The 21,933-nt window shown below is 31.2% G+C and overlaps 1 protein-coding gene across 1 annotated transcript in view; it reads left to right on the top strand.

Moving 5' to 3' along the window:
• Positions 1 to 21,933, top strand: part of LOC148302095 (uncharacterized) — a 102,433-nt gene that overhangs the window by 29,524 nt on the left and 50,976 nt on the right. Inside the window, exon 2 of the mRNA XM_088272171.1 lies at positions 1,572 to 1,783. Within this exon, the coding sequence (XP_088128297.1) occupies positions 1,738 to 1,783 (46 nt within the window). The 5' untranslated portion in view covers positions 1,572 to 1,737. The remainder of the gene's footprint in view (positions 1 to 1,571; positions 1,784 to 21,933) is intronic.

Genomic DNA, 21,933 nt, shown 5'->3' with positions numbered 1-21,933 from the left:
TTTGTCAATTATGCTATATTTGTTTCAGTAACGGCATTTAATAATTGATATTTTGTTGCATTTTTCTGCTGCCTAAATATTTGTAACTAGACAAACTGCAACAAATGGTAATTTACTAAAATATGTAAAACACATTATTATGTTTGTCCAAAGTACGTTCATAGAATATAATACCTTAAAATACAGAACTTGTTTGCCTCTAAAGTACACGTTTATAGTTTGACAAGCTTCTCAAAAATATGCTTCGGAGATTTTTCTGTAAAATAGTTATTCTGATTAAAAAATGTAAAAAAATGTAAAATGTATAAAAAACGTGTTTTATACATTACCCTGTCTACCAACGCTTTTCATTCAATAAAATAAATAAATAAAGTAGGATATAGTAATATTGTAAAAAAATGTTAATTGTAAATTACTGTGTAAAAACACAACTTAAAAAATAAACTTACGATAATATCGACATAAAAATTTAAAATGTATAAACAACACATTTTATATGTTACTTAAATAAAATCAATAAATATATTAGGATATAGGTACATACTATTAATAACGTGTAAAGTTGTTTAATTTAAATAACTGTGAAGTATGACGAAGTTATATCAATTTAAAAAAGTTCAAAATAGTAAAATGTATAAGCATAACAACGCATTTTACACGTTACCATTTCTACCAACGATATTTATTTATTAAATGAAATCAATAAATATAGAGGGGATATAGTAATAAAATGTAAAATACTTTACTATAAATTACTGTGAAGTAAAACAAACTTATATCGATATATAAAAAAAAACTAAACATGTAAACAACTTGTTTTATACGTTTACGTTATACTGCCTCGGTGGTTTCTACGCGAAGTTGCCAGTAAAGCAAAGGAAATGCATTCTCAACTACGTAGTACGGAGATACAGTGGGTTGAGAGCAAGTCCTTTGTCATGGTACTTAGTAAGTACAACCGCATGGAATTACTTACTCAAGGACTTATACTTGTAAAGCATAATCATCAAGCCAGAAGAGAGTCCTGACTAGTTTACTATATAACTTTTGGGTAAAAATGCTGGTAATAATCTTACAACATGGTTTCATTAAAATGTGTACAAACGAGTTTTTTTTACCAAGATCAAGTATTGTACTGACATTTATACAAGTATATACACATAACTGCATTTTATACAAGTATAATATAACAATATATACATTTTATATTATAATTACCAAGTAGATTTATTTTTCTTTATGTGGTTTTATTAAATTATTTTTTTAAATAAATTCAATACAAATACTTTGAGATTGAACTTTATTAAGATTTTTTCAAAGACTTACAGCGTGTAAAACCTTCTTCGAAAAAAAGCAAATCTCGATATTATTTCAAAGTGTTTGTTGGTCTTAATAATAAATAAATTTTGTATCATGAGCGTTCTTTGTAACCTAGCAAGTGTGGCTGAAATGTAAGTAGGAATATAAATATTTTTAGATAAACCCAAAAATACCCTTCATCAGTAAAAACAGAAATTTAGTACACATCGTAAAAATGTGAATTCACAAATTGTGTTTCTTTTTGTTGACAGATCAACGTATTGAGAGAATTTATCGACAAGGACCAACTAGTAATGACACATCCAGCCAGTATGATGCCCCACATCCTTGCTACAACTTCCGCGAATACCCGATAGAGTAGGAAGTATCAATGTGCTTTCGTCGCCATTGAACGGAACCGGAAGTGAACGAGCCAAGATGGCGGCACGGAACTTCCGGCGCGGCAGTCATTTGTTCCTGATTGGTGAGTTATCTTGCTTCCTCATTCACGCCCTTACCGCATCTTGCGGAAAAATCACCCGAGTGTGAATATTGAAAATTGCCTACGATTTTTAAAAGGATTGTATTCACACACTTTTGAAAACAACAATGTTTTGTTGATGATTAGCTACTAATATAAATATGTATACTAATATGACAAACTGTTTTGATATGAGTTTATATTTAAACACTACCAATCATTATATCCATGAATATTTTTACAATTATGTTCCGATACTTATTTACCTACGTACTTAAGTGGTCAGAATGTTTGGTTACCGCCGTGAAGATCCAGGGCTCGATTCCCAGGGGAGTCAAAATAAATTAAAGTGATTTTTTACTCTTATAATTATTTTGGATTGCTTTGAGAGTTGGTCGTGTATTTAAAGACCAAGATAATACTTCACCTATAAAATGCAGTGCCCTATACACCATTGGGTGCGGATAGTGGTTAAAAAACGAATAAGTATTAGAATATTATATAAACAGTAAAAAAATATAGTATAATGTAAACCATTTAGCATATTAAAAAAAAACAAGGATTTACGTTGAAATTTAAGGAAAACCTATAATTAAAATATTTTTTCCTTTTTAATTGTTTAATCGATTAGGAATATTGTTTTTAATTCAAAAAGTGTATAAAAATCATAGTTGTTTAAAGTTAGTAATGAACATAAGTAAAAAAAATGAGTTGATATTTCATAATTGACTACTATAAATATACTTTTTCGTAAAATGTTTTATTTATAATAGGAATATCGACAATGAGCACCAATAAAACAAATTGTTAAAATGTGCTCGAAATGTCGAAAATTTCTTTAATGTATCGCAATATTTTATTTGAATTATGATCACGAGGATATTAAAATCAAGATAGCTGGAAAAATATTTTTATCTCCGTTTTATCTAACATACGATGCGAATGGTTGCGTTTTCATTGAATTTCGTAGAATTCGAGAAATATTACAGATGGCAAACTCCTTGACAATTTCACTGCCTGAAAAACATTTACCTCATAGCGAGGCACATGTTTCTGAGATGCGGGAAATGGATTTCACGAAATGTATTGAATTTCCAAAAACGACTACGTCGGCAGGTTATTGTGAATTTCTCGCATTTTTCAGACTTCAGACCCAGCGCCTGAATTTCAGACTTTCAATTGTGGGGCTTATAATATAAACTTGGTTTCAGGTAAAACGCTTCCCGATATTTGAATAGGAAATTGAATTCCTGGGGAAGTAGGAAATAAAGATCAGGAGCTAAATATTGTATTAGGTTTTTCTAACCCTTGGCTTTTGAGATGTTGATGAGATTTTCAGCGTTAAAATAATCGGTTTTAAAATATTTACAAAAAAAAACTCAATGTTAATTCAGTTTAAAAGATAATGTTATTTATATTTAATGCAATAACTTTGTGAATTTACAATTTGTAATTAACACAATAACTTTAAAACAAAGTTATGTTTTAATTATAAAAGTTAATAATTATTTTTTAATGATAAAATATTTATGTTGCTTATATCATGTGCGCCTCCGTGGTGTAAGTGACTGGTCCCCGAAGCGCATGAGTACCGTTGAGTAAGTGCAACTATCAAGATAACACTGCGTCATTACGATGCAGTGCCCTACGTACCGTTGGGTGCTGAAAAAGTTTATAAGAAGATTATGATTTATACACAAATATTTAAACATGTTATTTTAATAAGTCTTCGAAGCTGATAGTTATTAAAAATAGGTATCATGTTTTGGTAAAGTGGGTTCAAACCTTACGACTCTTATTTAAAATCCAAGACACTAACTAAAGTATCCCAACTCGATGAATAATTTTTAATTGATATTTAAACCATGTGTTCAAAAGCCATTTTAACAGTAGATTTTGTAATTATTTATCAATAACTCTTTATATATAAAATGTATGATAAACTAGAAAATTGATGTAATATTTTTTATGAAATAGAAACGTAAAAATATAATTTTATATTCGATTCTCATCAAATCTCATATAGATTAATCGTAATACTTATTATTGAACGGAAAACACATTAAAAAATATTTAGGCCAATGTTCACCTCCTATATCATACCTTCATACAGTTAAAACTATAATTTATGTTTTCAATCGTAAACGTTGCTAGAAACGTTAGCTTGGAAATTGGTATTGTTATTAGTGAAAATATTTGAATTTCGCTTTACATTTTGCCATCCTTGATGAATATTCGTTAAAAAATATATCGTTTTGCTTGTTGAAAATATCAAACACACGCGATATTTATGTTTAAATTAAATGTACGATAATAGATCCAAAACAAGCTATAAAAAGGTTAGTTTTTTTGTTTGATTTATTTGTTTGTAATAAATAATAACCCCCATACCAATGACAGATACGTCATACGCAACACTGTGTTATACAATTTATACCTAATAAAACAAAAATATAGTGGCTAAGATTCCTTCAAAAAATATATATTCAAAATATCATTAAATATTTTTTTAAAGCGCATTGATTTTAATTATCTTTATAATAAAATATTTAAAAATGCAAAGGTTATAAAAAAAGTTAACCGAGCCTCCTTTCGCATACCTCTCTGCTCATGGTCTAAAATATTATGCACATACGATATATTGTAGGAAAATCTAAATTACTTTATCGCATTATGAAATGAATGTTCGATTCATTTTCTCTTCTTTTGTAAAACTCTTTGATAAAATGTGTATTCATTATGAGATTGATTAATATATCTAGGATTCCGGAAATTTAAGTAGAATGATTGTCAATCATGAGTAGAATGGTGAATGTTTCACGTGTATACAATGATCACTTAACCAATTAATAAGCCTAGTGAATACCCAAAGCTCCATATTCTTCTTTACCTATTTTGAGATGTTAAAATACTGTTTTTACGAGTGAATAAAAACATTAAGAATTACAGAAAATACATAATTGTTATATCTGTTACTTTTATTTCATTGCAAGACATTTTACAAAAGCAATCACTTTAGAATATTTTTCTTGTGGACGACTAATTATTCATTTGCAGTTTAAAACAACAACAAATTGTGCACGTCTCTTCAGGCGCTATATAAATAACGGACAGGAATTTTCTTTCCTTTTTCCGCCAGATGGCGTCGTTCGCACAAATTTCTAGATGAATGCTTTTGCAGCATTCATTAACTCGCGATCTCCTTTTCTCCACTAAGTTTGCAGCGGTAATATAGAACTGTTTTTGCATACTTCATTCGTGCAGATTCAACAGTTTGAGGTTTTAAAGAGATACTCGTTCATTTAAATAAACAAATTTTTATATTTCATCTTTCGTTTTTTTTTAATTCACTGCATTGTAGCATAATTCGAATCATTAAAAAAAAGCTTTATTTTAACCAACAAGCAAACAGAGCATAACACCGCTTTTCATCAAAGAAAACAGAACGTCATACCAATATTTTCACAAGGAATCTTCGTCTCTTTCATATTCATGCATCTCCTAATACATATCCGCCTATTATTCTGACTCCTGATCTGACCATGCCCAAATATTTGAAATACTTGATTTTGTCAGGTTTTCTTCGGTTTTTTTCTGTTTTATATTATAAACCACATTCGTCTCTGTTTTTTAATTGGTTTTTAATTCTTTCTTCACTTTTTCGACTCACATTCCCAAAGAAACTCATCTCGCCTTTCGAAATTTTATCGATTATGCTAAAATGTATTTGACAATTATAGGTAAAATCACTTAAACCAGCAAAAAACATGTCGCAATCCCTTTAAATCCCCAGACCTACATATTTGGCACGGTAGAGGATTAATATCGGCTCGGGAAAATTAAGTAATGTCACAATATTGTAATTTGGAATTATGTAAATGAAGAAGAAGATAAATAAAGAAATATTTTAATTGACAAAAGTCATTTGAATTAATCATAATGTTTTTTGAAAATTTGATAAAAAATATTCATATTTATTAAAAAAAATCTCAAATCGTAAGTAGAGCAAATTCTGAAATTTCAAACAAAATTTTTGACACCCATTTTTTTTTTGAGACTGCAAGTTAAATGTGAATGGAGTTAATATCTCTCTTGTATGTTGCCGCATCTGCTTGTTGTGCCCGTATAGTTGGAATCTCTCTAACAATGGCAGCAAGCTCCAGCTCTCGTCAAATTGCAATTTGAAGTTTCTTGAATGGGTTTCTGAACACTCGCGAACATCTGTCTTGCGCGCTGCTTCCCGCGTCAAGCTTGAAAAATAAGTTTATGGAATGTAATATGTACGCTCCGGGGGGATTTCTGCGAACTAGACACGCCATTCCGAAATGTCAATAGACTTTTAGGATAAAACGGAAACACCTTTGTTTCAAAAAAATCAATAGCTTTGATGATCGCAGAAAGCTTCCTTGTTTTATTTATTTATCGTTTGTTACACCTGTTCAACTTAGTAAGAGGTTTTACTGTTGTTGGTATTTTTTGCTGAGCTTTCTTTATAAAATATCGTAGTAACCGAGGCCAAAACATCAAAATATCGCGTGAAGAAAATGTTTTTTTTTTGTAAATTTTCTACCTTTAAATTGTATTGTTTTGTAACAAACCGTAGAAGAATAAGTGTATTAATCAATTATTACATTGGCTTAAAACATTCTGGATTTTTTTTGGAGTCACGCCTCCAATTTATTAATGTATGTATCTTATTACTATTAACTTGTACAAATACAATGCTTTTTACAACATTTTGAGTGTGTCCAAATACTTGTTCACAAAATCCGGGGAGATTGGATTGGGAATCTGGATTATCTTCAATTTCAGGAGTTATTTTCGTATATTTTTTTTGACGTTTTTATATGATATGGAAGTCTGGGCATTTACGGAGCTGACGACCGTCATAGGCTGGTTTAAGTGGTCACTTTACATACGTGTAACATTTACCAATTCTACCCATTATTGACAATCAGACTACTCAAATTCTAGGATGTTCCATATTTGATGCAATTTGAAACATTGTTCTTGAATCACTAGAACAATGTTTCAAAATTGAATTAAATTTAAAATTAAATAGTAATTTTTTTAAAATATGTTAACATATAAGACTTTATGTAAGGCAGCCATAGCAGGTACACTCGAATAATAAACAACAACAAAGCATGAATACCGCCTCTGTATTTCAAAATCATTTGTGCGAAAAAAAAAGTATAAATCCATCTTTAATTAATTTTTCAACTTCTGTAAATCGAACCTGCGATGCAATTGCAATGCGATCGACTGAGTGTCCACTTAACTATATCACGGAGCAACGCTTATCTTATATCGAATGACTGAGTTTAACTAAACTTCAAATAGTTTAATTTCTGCAATACCATTTTTGTTAGGAATCGAAATGAATCACTTTGTTTATTTAAGTTTTACTTAGTAAATACCACTATTTCTTTATATGTATTGTAAATCCTCTTCAACGTTTAACGTCTTTAGGACGCAATTCTAAAATTTATAATTAGCTTCACATACGTGTTTGAAAATGAGGCGGAATGCATCGAAACGCGTGTCACAATAGATTTGAAGAAAAAGTGGTATTTAATTTGTAAAATTTAAATAAACATAGAATGATTTTACCACACAGTGACTGCCGAATCTATAAAAGAAATTACCGAAATGAAGACTACTTTTTGCGGGTGTTCAATATTCATTCATTTCTCGTTTTAGGATTAAATAAGCATGCCATAAAAATTCTGAATTTAAAAAAAATTCTAGTCCTAAGCTTCCATAATATCTCCAGCTTATTTTACAATAAACAAAGATAATTATCAGTTCACAAAAGAGATTTCCTAAGTTCATCTTCTCGGGGATATTATGCGCTAGAGCCCTCGTTATAGGGACCGGATTTGACTGGAGCATTGTCGGCTAAGGCGGAGTTAAAAGTTTTCAAACTAAAACTTTTCTGTCGGTAGTGTATTTATGAAAAATCCTTCCTTGACAGTCCGTTGTTAAGACAGTGCGGTACACAAGGAGAGTAAGGAAGTTTCTAGCAAGTTCTGCTGTCGGGATGGAGTTCCACGAGACGTGATTAGGGTTTGCGGAAAAGCTCCATCCGAAGTTTTTCTACATTTTGTAACGCAATGGTGTAAACAATCCGTGATTTCCAACTTTTAATGAAGATAGTTAGAAAAGTGATTTCCAGACTTGTTATAACTTTGCTGGAGAACAATGTTTCTAATCAAAGCTTCTTAATTACGAGCTTATAACATATTTCAAATGGTAGTAATTCAAAACACAATGAGGTTGCTGTATAAACAAACATGTATTTAAAATGAAAGGGCAACATATTTCGGTTCCAGAATTATTAACAGATATTTGGCGCAAGAGTCAACAGATATACGACCAAATAAAATAACGTATTTCAACCAAATTTTATATCAGTTAACCGTATATAAATACAGCGAGAAAAATCAAATTTTATTGTAAACTGTTACAATTTAATCATTCAAAAACATATTAAAATAATTTGATAAACATAATCTATTTATTCTCTGGCTTATTGTTTGTCGGCTTAATATTTCACCACACATATGGTATTTTAAATAAGAGAAAAAATCAAAATATTCAGACAATATGAATGTAAAAATAATTGGATATTTTACCGTATAATATGTAATTATAAATAAAAATACTTCAGTCTGCCATAAGCCATAACCTGTCATAAGCCCTGTTTATGCCCACACTTATATATTTTTCATCATCTATTGTTGAGATCTCCAAAATGTAAAAATAACTCTTCAGTGGGAAACCCAGATTTGTGAACAAGTACACTCAAAATGTTGTGAAATAATTCACTATTTACATGAGAATATATAACATCGACAAAAAGTCGACATTTATTTATTAAAAAGAAAGATTTTAAAAGATGGACAAATAATAACACAACTCGTAGGTACGAGTATGTCTGAAGCCAACGTAAACAGGGAAATTAATAATTAGATATAGGAGGCTGAGAAAGGTAAAGTGTACATATGTATATCAGGAAAGACATGTTGACGGCACCGGAAACCTTTACTGTCTGTGTTTTGTCTATCTGTGCCAGTCGTTCTCTCATACGATCCTACCAGCCTCTTGAGACATTCGTTACTTTTTTCTGACAGCATCCTTTAAGTACGCTAGAACCAGAATAGGTACTTACTTGGAAGATAGAAATGTGTATACATGTATATATACATTTATATCTTCTTCTTCTTCTTCTTCTTCTTCTTTTAGGACTAGGTCCTGTCATTCTCGGGTCGCTCCTGGGAGGTGGAAGACCAGCTATCTTTCCATCGTTTAGGTGGTCTTCCTGGGGGTCTGATCCCGCTTATGTTGCTGTCCGCTGCCACCCTCACCACTCGATCCGAACTCGCTCTTCTCACATGATCTCTCCAGAAACATCTTCTTTCTCTTCCCCATCGCACAACATCTTCAACATCTATATATATATATATATATATATATATATAACCCCTAGGAATCAAACCCGGGACCTCTAGTACGATAGCCGAGCGTGCTGAACATTACACTTTGGTGGCGATCATAGTTATTAATAAGAAATTATATATATTTTTAAATTTTGCGACGGTTTTTAGTTTCAAAGTAATTTGACCCATAAAATATTTTTTATTCATTTTTCCTGAAACACTGTCGCTTGAAATAAACAAAATAATACAATTTTCTCACTGGAACAATTCCCATAACTTTTCTTTCAGTCCTCTTGGAGAATTCAAGTCCTTTGTGTGATGTAATGTATTTTTTAAAGTTAATTTCATTTCGTGCCTCCCGACTTCATTTTACAAAAGAGAGCGGGGCAATATTAAAGCACAATAGTAGGGAAAACCAAAAAGTGTACAATAAGACAATGATCCTTTGGAGATAGCCTTTGTTATTCATATTTGGTAATCCTTCGACTTAACTCGACTTTTCTCAACAAGAATAATATTTCTCAAGTGTCTCGGTCCCAGCTACTTAAGTTTGGATAATTCTAGTACTTAACTTACTGTAGCTAACCCTTTTTATAAAACCTGATGGTTTGTTAATCCGGAAATGAAGAATGGATAATAAAATGGCGGTAAACATTTTCTATTTGCGTATTTACGAATTTAATGCTTAAAGGAGAGTAATAAGTGATGTATCGATTTGTAACTTTCGTCTCAGTTTTCATTTTCTAGTTATGGAAAGAAAATTTAAAAAACCCTTTAAAATAACAAGTCATTGAATCTTAATCATATTCCTAATAAAAGATTTCCCTTTTAATATTACTGAAATCTGTTTTTAAACGTTATATAAATTTGTTTATTCATATAGTGATGGATTTGATTTTGAGCCTCTTGAAAAATATTTTTACTGCAATTTCCTGATGAAAATGCATTTTACACTTTTTTTTAAATTCCGTATTGTGTACAAACGCCCTAAGACTTAGTTTATGGTAAATTAAACACTGTTATTTATTATCATCATTTTCTTTACATTTCATTTTGTATAATAAAAAGTTGACGCTAGAAAGCTATACGGTTACGATAGATACTAAACTCAAACCATCGTCGCTAAATTCCATTTAAATTAATAAACTTGACGTGAACGTTAGTAAGTGATATTAAACTTGACGTGAACGTTAGTAAGTGATATTATATTAGCACGTGCGAATTATCCCCCGAAAACGTAGATACATTAATAAGGTTTTAGCATGTACGTATAGAGATAGTACGGTATGCGAAATGACGTTGAATTTCGATTATGCCCGAATCACCTGCGGATATTGCTTCGCAGATAGCTGAATTCTACTGCCTGTAAGTACTGGATAGTTGGTGAAATATCGACGGTGGAATGGCAAAATATCGCATCGGCATTTTTGCTATGCCAAAACTTATTTCTACGAAGTTCATTTTTCGTTGAGTTAAAAAAATAGAAAATCGAATGCATGCATTTATTTTATGTTAAATATTTGTGTTGTTATTATTTACAAAAATACTTCAATTTTATACTATTTATGTAATTCTTAGGTGCTTATTATTAGCAAAAGGTATCAAATTGTGGTAGAGTGGGTTCGAACCCAGAAACTCTGACTCAAAAGTCCATGACACTAACCACGGCACCACAAACCGACATGCTTCAGCTATAAATATTTTTTTTTAAATCCGTGACAAGTGACAGTTGCTGTCAAGAAGCATGCTGTCCGCCATAAGTAAGTTTTGTATACCCTGCCGGTCTTGCTATTATGTTCAATGGATTACGCTGCCAATGCTGTAAAAAATCTGTTTTTCAAAATTCTAGAGTTAGTTATTTTCAGAGCAATCTTTTTATTATTTTTATTTTTTATCAATAAAATCAAACTTATTAAATTTAAACTTTATTTTTCATTTATTGATTCTCTTATTGTCACTTTGCGGTAATAGGAATTTATCCATTTTTAATTTTAATTTCACTTGGTAAACCACTTTTTTTAAATCTATTGTGACACCTGTTTCCATTCATTCTGCATCATTTTCAAACTCCGTATTTAAAAATTATCAATCTTTTTTTTTTTAAGTTGTGTTTACCAAGTAAACTTAAAATTAAAGATAATATTTTTAGTGTATTCTTAAGTGTTATTGTACATTTTTTGTAACTGTTATTAAAGGCATTTCTTACACATAAAGTATGAAAAAAGAAATATAAAAGAAAATTATAAAAAAAATACTTAAACGATTGTTCAAAAGCATTTTTATGTTAATAATCTAAGATATTTCAGGAAATAGTTCCATTTTACCTAAAATATTTTCTTATCGTAAAATATTTTTTTGACAAAGGTCGTATTGTCAGTTCAGCGTCGATTCACTGTATAAGCGAAGGTACTTGCTGTTGTGAAATAGAAGTAAACGGTAGTAGTAGTCTATATCAAGTATTATATGATAGGATAAGCGCTATAAGGCATTGGGATCGAATGCCAAAATTGCGGACTGTCAACTCATAATATTCTAGCTGTATTTCCTTAACAATAGATATTTCTCGGATTTTTCTTATCCCTTTGATATAAAACTCTAGGACTAACTGTCATGAAAACGAATCTCTTGACAGGATGTAGGAAGGATGTCGAAGTACCTGTATTCAAATATATTATTTACATGATATTCGCAGAAAAATATCAAGTGGATAATAAGGGTGCGTCACACGAATCTCTGGATTGTAAGTGTTAGTAAAAAACATTTTATTAGGTTATATTTAATATTTTAGGAAAATATTTAGCGATTCAAATTATGTGTAATGTTTATATGATTAGAATAGCGGTCCCCGTTTATGATTGTTTTAAAAATTACAGAGGGAGTAATAACTTTTATCTATCCATGAAATCCTAACTACTCTACTTATTTAATTTGTTGCTCCACCTCTTCCTATTGATTCCTTATCTAAAAGTACTTCCTATGCCTTCCTTGTTTTGATCAATTTACAGTTTCATCAAAATGCCAATAATATTGTAATTATTTGTTCAATAACAAAGCTATATTTCTTTCAATAAAAATCACAAGCAAAATTTGCCCTCTTTTTTTTTTATATTAAATTATTTTACATTTCACAATACATTATAATTACAAGTACAAAAAAATACATCAAATATTAATACAAAGCAAGGCCTGTGTGTGGCTATACATTATTTTATTAAAATTAAACACTTGAATATACCACTTTAATGAGTTTTATTTTTATTTACGACTAGTTTAAAAAACATCTATCGTTTTCGAAACTAGTTGTAAATAAAAATAAAACTTATTATTTTTTGAAATCTCATCAAAGATGAAGAAGAATATGGAAGTCTGGGCATTTACGGGGCTTACGACCGTCATAGGCTGGTTTAAGTGATCACTTTACACACGTGTAACATTCACCAATTCTACCCATTATTGACAACCACACTACTCAAATTCTTGGAAGTTCTATATATATGAACCAATTTAGAAACCTTGTTCATGAATCACTATAACTTCACTAGAGACATCTATTGGTGAGATGTAAAGAAGCTTTTTATTAAGCAGAAACTCTTATATTAGTATGTGAGATCCGAATCCTGGATTATAATCACACACATGAGAAACGCCAGAAAATATCATTTTCATTTTTATTATTAAGCTAATAATTTTACCAGATAATTTATTTACAACATTTTGAGTGTGTCCAAATACTTGTTCACAAAATCTGGATAATCTCCAATTACAGGAGTTACCTTCATATTATTTTTTGAAATCTCATCAAAGATGAAGAAGAATATGGAAGTCTGGGCAGACTTCCATATTCTTCTAGAAATGTTGTAAAAAAATAAAACTCATTGAAGTGGTATAATCAAGTGTTAAATTTTAATAAAATAATCATGTCATTCCACAAAGTTAATGCCGAATCAAATAATAAAAGCGAAACATTATATTATAGGTTTTAATAAAGGGCGCTGGCAAGAATACAAACCATATTTTCAGAAATAAAATAAGATTAAAAGTGCTAATATAAACCACAAATATTCGATTTTAACTAAAAACAAATAATCAGAAATATAAAAATGAAGAAAAAGTTAGCAAATATTATATATACTATATTTATGAGTTATAAGTTAAATAGAAGAAGGTACTTGGATCTGTTTTTAATCTCTTCTTTCAAATACTTGGTTAAAATAAGGTTTTTTAGGTGAATTTATTAAAAATTCAACACTTGTATTATGCAAAGCATTGTGTTTTATTTTATTTCACACCACTAGTTTCAAGAAGGACAATTTTTTTCATAGACTGGTAGATTTTTGAGAGGACTAGAGACTACTTTTTTCTAGGGTGCTAAGGAGTACTTTTGCCAAAACACTTATCTTTTCTGAGATTCGATCTTAAATATGCTGAATTCGCCTTGTAAACCCTTTATATGTCATTTTTTATAACATCGAGTAGTTGCGAAATCTGTCATCTGTGATCCGAATGATTAACAGCGATTTTCAATCATCGGATATTCAATCAAGTGAGAAATGTATTCAAATTGATAACGGGGGAAATCTGAAATTGGCTCAATCCTATTTTTACGGATGTATTTTTGCAGAAAATCTTCGCTAACGCCTTGGGAAATATTGAGACGTGGATACAAGACAGTTTTCCTCCTGGTAGAAGCGTTTGGGGTGCATTTCATTACGAGCCATGATGGAATGAGTTGGCTATTTACGCCAAATTTAATCGGATGAAGAAAAATAATAAGTCTCAATTAATCTATGAAATACAATTTCCTTACATAGGATTTCTCCAACATATAAAGATACTTTTCTGTAAATTAATAAAATCGGACTTATTCCCGTTAGTAAACAGTTTTTGTAACATATTAATACGATACGTTGTCGGTTAAACGGTTTTTACGAGATTTAACACACACATACACAAACATTTGTAGCATGTTTTAGATGCAAATTGGATGATGCAAATTAGAGATGCAGGATAACAGACATAAACTATACGTCTTCCTGTAAAAAAACATCAATTACTCAGTCTTGAAGATCGTCGTTTGTTGTTGGATTAAGCGAACCTCCAGGATAAAATCAGTGAACGTCTCGATAGTCCGGTTTATCCTATCATATAATACTTGATATTAACTTCCGAAATTATGTATAATGTACCTGGCTACCGTACCCGTCACACGTCACAATATTTATTCAGAGTACTTGTCTTTCAAACTAATTATGCGCGGAGTTACCTATATTTCGAATGGCTAGTGAGTACAACTCATGTTTTAGCCAAGTTGACATTTTCAATAGTGGAAAATCTATGTTGAAAAGTCGAATGGTAAGCATAATGTCCTCTCAGGATCTTTAAAAACTATCCTTCTCTGCATTGTACGTATGTCCCCACTAGAATCAACATCACACACACACACACACACATATATAAATAATTATAGATAAGCATACATGTTATAGTATACAAATCACGAAGGTACAGAAAATTTACTATTGTTTAATTTGTTTTGTATATTAAAAGCGTGGTTAACTTTGTATTATGGTAATATAACACTCTCCATATCATTCATCGTTCACTTTGTACAATACCACTTTAATAAACACTTATTTGTGACTGCTGGTTTTGGAATAATTATTTCATCATCAAGTCATTAAAATAAAATTATTACTCTCTGACATTTATAAAAAAATGAAATTTTGAAAGAGAGAAATTTTCATTTGTCTTTCTTTCTCTGTTTCAATTTTTTTTGTGCTTATGTCAGACCATAAATTTTTTATTTTAAAGACCTTATGATGGAATCGTTATTCCGAAAGTGGTATTCACGAATTAGTGTTTATTAAAGTGGTATTTCACAAACTGAACGATGAATGATAATGAGAGTGTTATATAGTTTAATTATTTGGTTTTAATAACATACGGTGAGAGTTGGTAGGCATTAGCTACATTCATTATTATTTTACTGAGCTCTCCTAACTACTGCAAAGTATATAGTGGTTGGCGTTGGTATTCACCCTTGCGGGGGTATGTAAAGAGAGGTAATGGGGTGATCTGTTGGCTAACACTAGGCACTAGGTAGCATTCATGTGAGCCACGATTACATATTATCGTAACTGTAAGCTTACAGTCATATAATATAACTTGTTCTCTTTCTATTGTTTGTGTGGACCATCCATGTTCAAGCACAATTCAATGCAGAAATGGCAGTGTGAATATGCAGCTAGAATTTACCTTATTATTAAACTTTTTTCTGGATAATGGAGTGTAGATAAAGTTATATTAGCTTTGTTAATATCCAAATAATTTACTTATCAATGAACATTTATTCATCTCTATAAGATAAAGTAATAAATAAACACTTCAATAAACACCGACTTCTATATTTTTCTTCATCTTTGTTGAGATGTCAAAAAATAATATTGAAAATAACTCCTATCTTTGGAAATAATACAGATTAACGAACAAGTATTGGTACACACTCACAATGTTATGAATACATTAACTGGTCAAATTAACGCTAAAAATAGTGAAATGAACATGAAATTTTCTGGCGTTTCTCGTGTATGTGATTGTAATCCAGGATTCGGACTTCACATACAATTGAAAGAGTTTCCGCTTAATAAAAAGCTTCTTTCATAGCACATCAAATGTCTAGCGAAGTTCTAGTGATTCAAGCACAATGTTTCGAAATTGGATCATATATATGGAACTTCCAAGAATTTTAAAAGTGTGGTTGTCAATTATGGGTAGAATTTGTGAATATTATACGTGTGTAAAGTGACCACTTAAACCAGCTTATAACGGTCGTTAGCCCCGTTAATGACCAGACTTCCATATTTTTCTTCATCTTTGATGAGATGTCAAAAAATACAATAGTATTTATTTTTCATTTTACGTACTTACTTAAAATTCAAAATTTTCAATAACATATCATCTACGGATAATTCTATGCATATTATTCAAAATTGTCTAGTTAATTCACGTTAGATATTTGTCTTTCACGAGTCATGGAATAACAGATGATCATATCTTTAGTGCTCCATTATCCAATTATTAATAGCGCTTTATGAATAGTTCTGTTCATTAACGTTCTTATGGGTAGTAAGTTATAGGTTATAGAGATTTAATGGCATATACTAAAAGTTCGTTCGACCAAACTTTAAATGTGCATGACTTTGTTTGATGTGTTTCATAATAATAGTTTAACAGAATAGACTCTTTGAAATGTATGTAAACGTATATTTTAAAATTTTATTTGGGAATTTAAGAAATAAGTTATATTAACTTATATACATATTTGAGTATCAAGAATCGAGTACTTTTTCAATTACAAAATAGCACATTTGTAAAAACACCTGGAAGAGAACGGGAGCGAGGAAAAGAATTGCACGAAACTATAAAAGTAGCCATGGCCCTACACTCGTGGTTGCATACCCGTTCTCGCATCGGCATGTGTCATTTAGACACTGCTTATCGTACCAGTCCCTTAAAGAACACCATAGCGCTTTATTATAACTTTATTATTTTTGTACCTCAAATTACTGAGAAAATAATAATTTTGATTCATTATTTGTTCAATGGTGATAGGTTTTTAATTAAATATAATACAAAATTTGAATTATTTTATTGAATAATTAGATGTGCCCCATTTTTAAGTTCATATTATTTTTATTATTTTCTTCCCAATGGTTCGTTACTTACATCTAGGCAAGGTGATCACTCTTGCGCTTCAGGGACCATTCTAGGGTAATATTAAATAAATATTGGAGCGTAAAATCACTAATGTTTATTTTCAATCAAATCCGGGACCTTCAAACCTGGAAATCAAACCCGAGACCTCCAGCACAGCTAATAATTACACCACGGAGACTGATATATAATAATATTTTGATAATAAAAAATAATTTTAAACTTTTCCGTAAGTAATGGTTCTGATAACAATTCAGTGACGTTTTAATTATATTTTGTAAATTCAAAGCATTGTTAACTTTGTGGTATGATAATATAACACTTTAAAAGACTTGCCCATAATAGACAACCAACTAATTTGAAATTCAAGTCCACTCTTAAAAATATTTCAATTGTAATTCATTTATTAGTATTAATCAGTCTTGATAAAGAAGCGGTTAGCTTCGAAACCGGTAGACATTATAATCAAGTTATAATAAAATATTTACAGTGGTTTTGAAACAAAGTTACATTTTTATAATGATATTCATTTATCTTCTTTCTCTCATTCATCATTTAATTTTTCTAAAAATGTCAGACTTTAACAATTTCATTTTAATGAGCTTATGATGAAATGGTTACACTGAAAGCGTTAGTCACGAATTAGTGTTAAATAAAATGGTATTCCACGAAGTGAACGATGAATGATAAGGCGAGTGTAATATTTTAATTAGCTTAAATGCATTTAAGAACTTCCTTACCGAGATTTTAATATTTTCAAATTTCATTGTGGCTCGGGAGAGCTTATCAACAATGTCTGAAATGCAATCAAAGTAAAAGAAATGAGAGTGTTTGCACAAAGGTGTCGAGTCGGCAGAAAGGGAAGTGAAGCAGAGAGACGGTGGTGTAGAGTAGGGTGGTGTATACTATAGGGTGGGAGTGGTGCAGAGAAGGGTGGTATGTGGAGATGTGGCAGCGCGGCGACAAGTGGGGCGGGTGGCGGATGCCGCGGCCGCCCTGGCACTTCCTCGGGCGGGTTTCCTGGTAATTTACAGATCGAATGGGCGGGAAACACGCTGAAATGCCTTCCACCCTACCCACTCGTACTGCCCTCACGATATTCATACGGGTGATATAAGCGTTTCCGTTTTTGCTCAGCACTCTCATTTAGGCTCGAGACGTCTAGAGACGGGATCTCCTAGCTGCAGAGTTTTGCCTGCCCCAACTGGAGGGCAAGTAGCGCCGGTAGACAATTCGTAATGAGCTTTCTAGATAATAATAATAGCTAGTACATTCGGAATTGAAGAATGCCTCTAGCAATTGGCTTCCATTTGAAATCATCAGAAGTGATTCTTTTACGTCTTTAAAGTAAAAATAAAACCTTTTCAAAATTATTTAACTTTTTTTAAACATTCAGCAGTTACTTTGTGGTGATATCTATCCATCTTAATTTTAAAAATTACTTGGTTAATACCACTATTTCTTAAAGTCTATGGTAAAGCGTATTACAATGCATTGCGCATCACTTTTAAATACCGCTTGTGAATCTTACCCTAAGTTTAGTGTCTTTGGGGCTTTGAAAGGTAATTATTTCTTTTGAAAAAATATATTCACTAAGATTTTTTTATCAATGAGAACTTGGACAATAGGGAGAAGTTCTAGTCGTTGTCATATTGTTTAGTATGGGATAATTATTATTTTTATGAATATTTAGATATAAAGATGCATTGAGGTTTTCAGGAATAATTAAAAAAAAATGATAAGCGCCTTCGTAGTGTAATGGTCAACACGCTCGGCTATCGTACTGGAGGTCCCGGGCTCGATTTTCAAGAGGGTGTTAAATAAATATAAGTGTTTTTTTTTTACTCTTAAATTTATTCAATATTACCCTGGCCTGGTAAGTACCTGAAGCGGACGACTGATCACCTTTCCTTCGTGTGTTAACGATCAAGATACGACTGCGTTTATATGATGCAGTGCCCTATGCACCATCGGGTGCGGTTAGAAAAATGAGAAAATTGTTACAATTAAGATGTTGTAATAAAGAACACGATTGATGTGTTTATTCCGTTACTACCTCTACCTTTTAATTCCTAACCAGTTGCCAGTGTGATGAAACTTGGTCGAATTAAAGGTTCTTTTGGAATCTAAAATGATAGGTAAACAGAACCTTTATGAGGTAAATTCTCTCAACTGTTAATAGCAAACATAATTTGTCCTGAAGCTCACTTCCCCCGCCAATATTTCAGAAGTGTTTTGTTTAAAAAGTCCAAGTTGAGAAACACTAATTACTTGCGTTGACAAAATTTGAATTGTTTCCGTACTGATGGCAAAGTTATATATTTCAATTTCAGCGCCTGGAGTTCAATTTTCCGAAGGCAGGGTTGGCACAAGGAAATTTAACTTTTGATAATTTAAATAACATTGCTTTATGCGGTAGGGGTTAAAGTGACATTCCGGTATTTCCAATAATAATATTTTCAGGTTGTAAAATCGATCATTGACACAGTGTCGCTAAAAACTTTTTCTAAAGATAGCAATACTTTTTTTGTTTCATCTCATAAAAGATGTCTGGGCATTTGCGGTAGAGTGATCACTTAAACAAGCCTATGAAGGCCGAAAGCCCCGTAAATACCCAGATTTCCATATTCTTCTTTATCTATGTTGAGATATCAAAAGATTATATGATAAATAAATCCTATAATAGGAGATGATCCAGATTTGTGAACAAGTATTTGGATACACTAATAATATTTTACATATCGCTCACTCCTTTCAACAACGTCATATATAAAAAATCGACGATTTTCAGTTGTGCATGTTTTCAGAATGCCCCGAAAATGTACTATATCCCAGCAAAAGCTTCATATTTTTAACTTAATATTTACCCGCTACAGGGCAGAAAGTGTTGGTTTTGCATTTTGAAGAAAAGGTTTTGTTTAATTATTGTTTTAAATACACTTAATATTTTTCAAATGGAGGATAAACATTCATGTTTTACTTAAAAAGATCTATTATACAGTAAAAAGTTCAATAAGTGGCTTGATATTTATTTTTAAAACACTTTATTATATTTTTTAACAAAATTGATAAACCAAGATACACATATACTTTAAATATCCCGAAATGTGCACATCTCCACAGTGAACAGTCGAAAACAGCTCCAAGACAATGATACTAACATGAATTCTATATAAGCACTATTTCTGTTACATAGGCAACGCATATTGCACTATGGTTTTAATTAGAAACCCGTAGTCGCTTAGACAATTTATTTTAAATTTGTGGTTGGCAGCAGTAACCAGTTGTCCTGAAAGGTTTAAAAACGATCTCCTGAAAAACCTAGTTTTATGAAAAATTACGTTATTTTTAACATCTCATCAAAGATGAAGAAGAATATGGAAGTCTGGGCATTTACGGGCCTGACGACCGTCATAGGCTGGTTTAAGTGAACACTTTACACACGTGTAAAATTCACTAATTCTACCCATGATTGACAACCACACTTGGAATTGAATTACTCCTGTAATTGGAGATAATCCATATTTTGTGAACAAGTATTTGGACACACTCAAAATGTTGTAAATATATGACGTTGTTGAAAGGAATCGATATATAATATTTCGTCATTAAATTGTATATTTTTTTAATGAATTTTCCCAAGCCTGTCCCTACACGCTCACACATACACTGTACTTACTTTACACTAAAGTTCCTACATGTCAGATCGTTCCTGTATATGACACACTCATCACGGTTGCCTCATTTCACCTGTCAACCGGAGTGTAATGGGATTTCAGCGAACTTTCCAGCTATCCAATATTACCGGCTCGCGCGGACCCCAACACTGTTACAGCCAGGATATTGTGAATGGAGCATAAATACACCGCATCCAGTAAATTCTAAAAGGAACATGTAATTAAATTTATAAAATATGAGTATTTTTCTTCATCAGTCTCTAGAGAGAACGCTCCCGTATAATGAAAGACTCCACCGGGAAAACTCCGATTAATTTCAAGATGAGATTCTGAAAATGGGATATAATTTAAATTTACTGGGCAACATTTTTTCAGGTATTAAATATTATTTTTGGGTGTTGAAAAATACAGAAAAGTCAAATTTTATTTTTAACGATTTCGGTGCCTTTTAATATCATTATTTCAACCCTTGTTTAAATAATGTTTATATTCAACATTACGTGATCGTGCCGTTGAATTCATCCCTTTCTGACATTTTCTTTTAATGAAAACCCTCTTAAATATTCTAATAAGGATGTGAATTATTAAAATAAGGTTACCGATATATACCCGATGAATATCGTATATGTATTTACATACCCTTAAACTGGAATAATATATGTATTTAAGTCAGGTAAATATCGTTTTGTATCTGCTAAAATAAGGATCATTGGAAAAAAGTGCTATTTTTAGCAGTCAAAGGACACATTGTTATCGTTTCAAATATCTTATTTTTTATCAACAACTATCTGTACCCAGAAAAGCAAAACTGTGGCTTTGTCTGGTTAAATAGAAAAGAAAGTACAGATTCCTCATATGTTTCATTCCACAATGTTTATGAAACACTCAAATGATACTACACGTCACTACCATATCACTATTCACACACTTATAACTACATAAAATGTAACAACAAAATAAAATTTCAAGTGTTAAGATTTAAAAAAATTGGGATTTTAAATGACAGAACTAAGGCTGAAAATCCCGTAATTGTAATATGTATTATGCAAACATGTATAATGTACGTTCGTGTACCTATGTTGTAAGTGGTACACCTGTACTCACTATTACAAAACCTACAACGCGTATATTATGTAGGTCCCGTGCAGATAACTAAGTTTGAATTTTATCGCTTCGTTGTTCCTTCTTAAATGTAATGTGATTATACCTCGTAGTACGGTAAATGTACCAGTTTTACTATGGCCAAGCTTTCTTTAATTAAAAAAAAGGTTTATGTATTGTTTTGGTAATTTTTTCGATTTGTGTAGTGTATTTGAAAATT

This window comes from Brachycentrus maculatus, unplaced genomic scaffold (assembly GCF_059751285.1).
Source record: "Brachycentrus maculatus isolate JH-2025_06_01 unplaced genomic scaffold, ASM5975128v1 h1tg000479l, whole genome shotgun sequence".
Taxonomy (NCBI): domain Eukaryota; kingdom Metazoa; phylum Arthropoda; class Insecta; order Trichoptera; family Brachycentridae; genus Brachycentrus; species Brachycentrus maculatus.
Note: the sequence above shows the minus strand (reverse complement) of the source record. Positions and strands in the feature narration are given on the sequence as shown.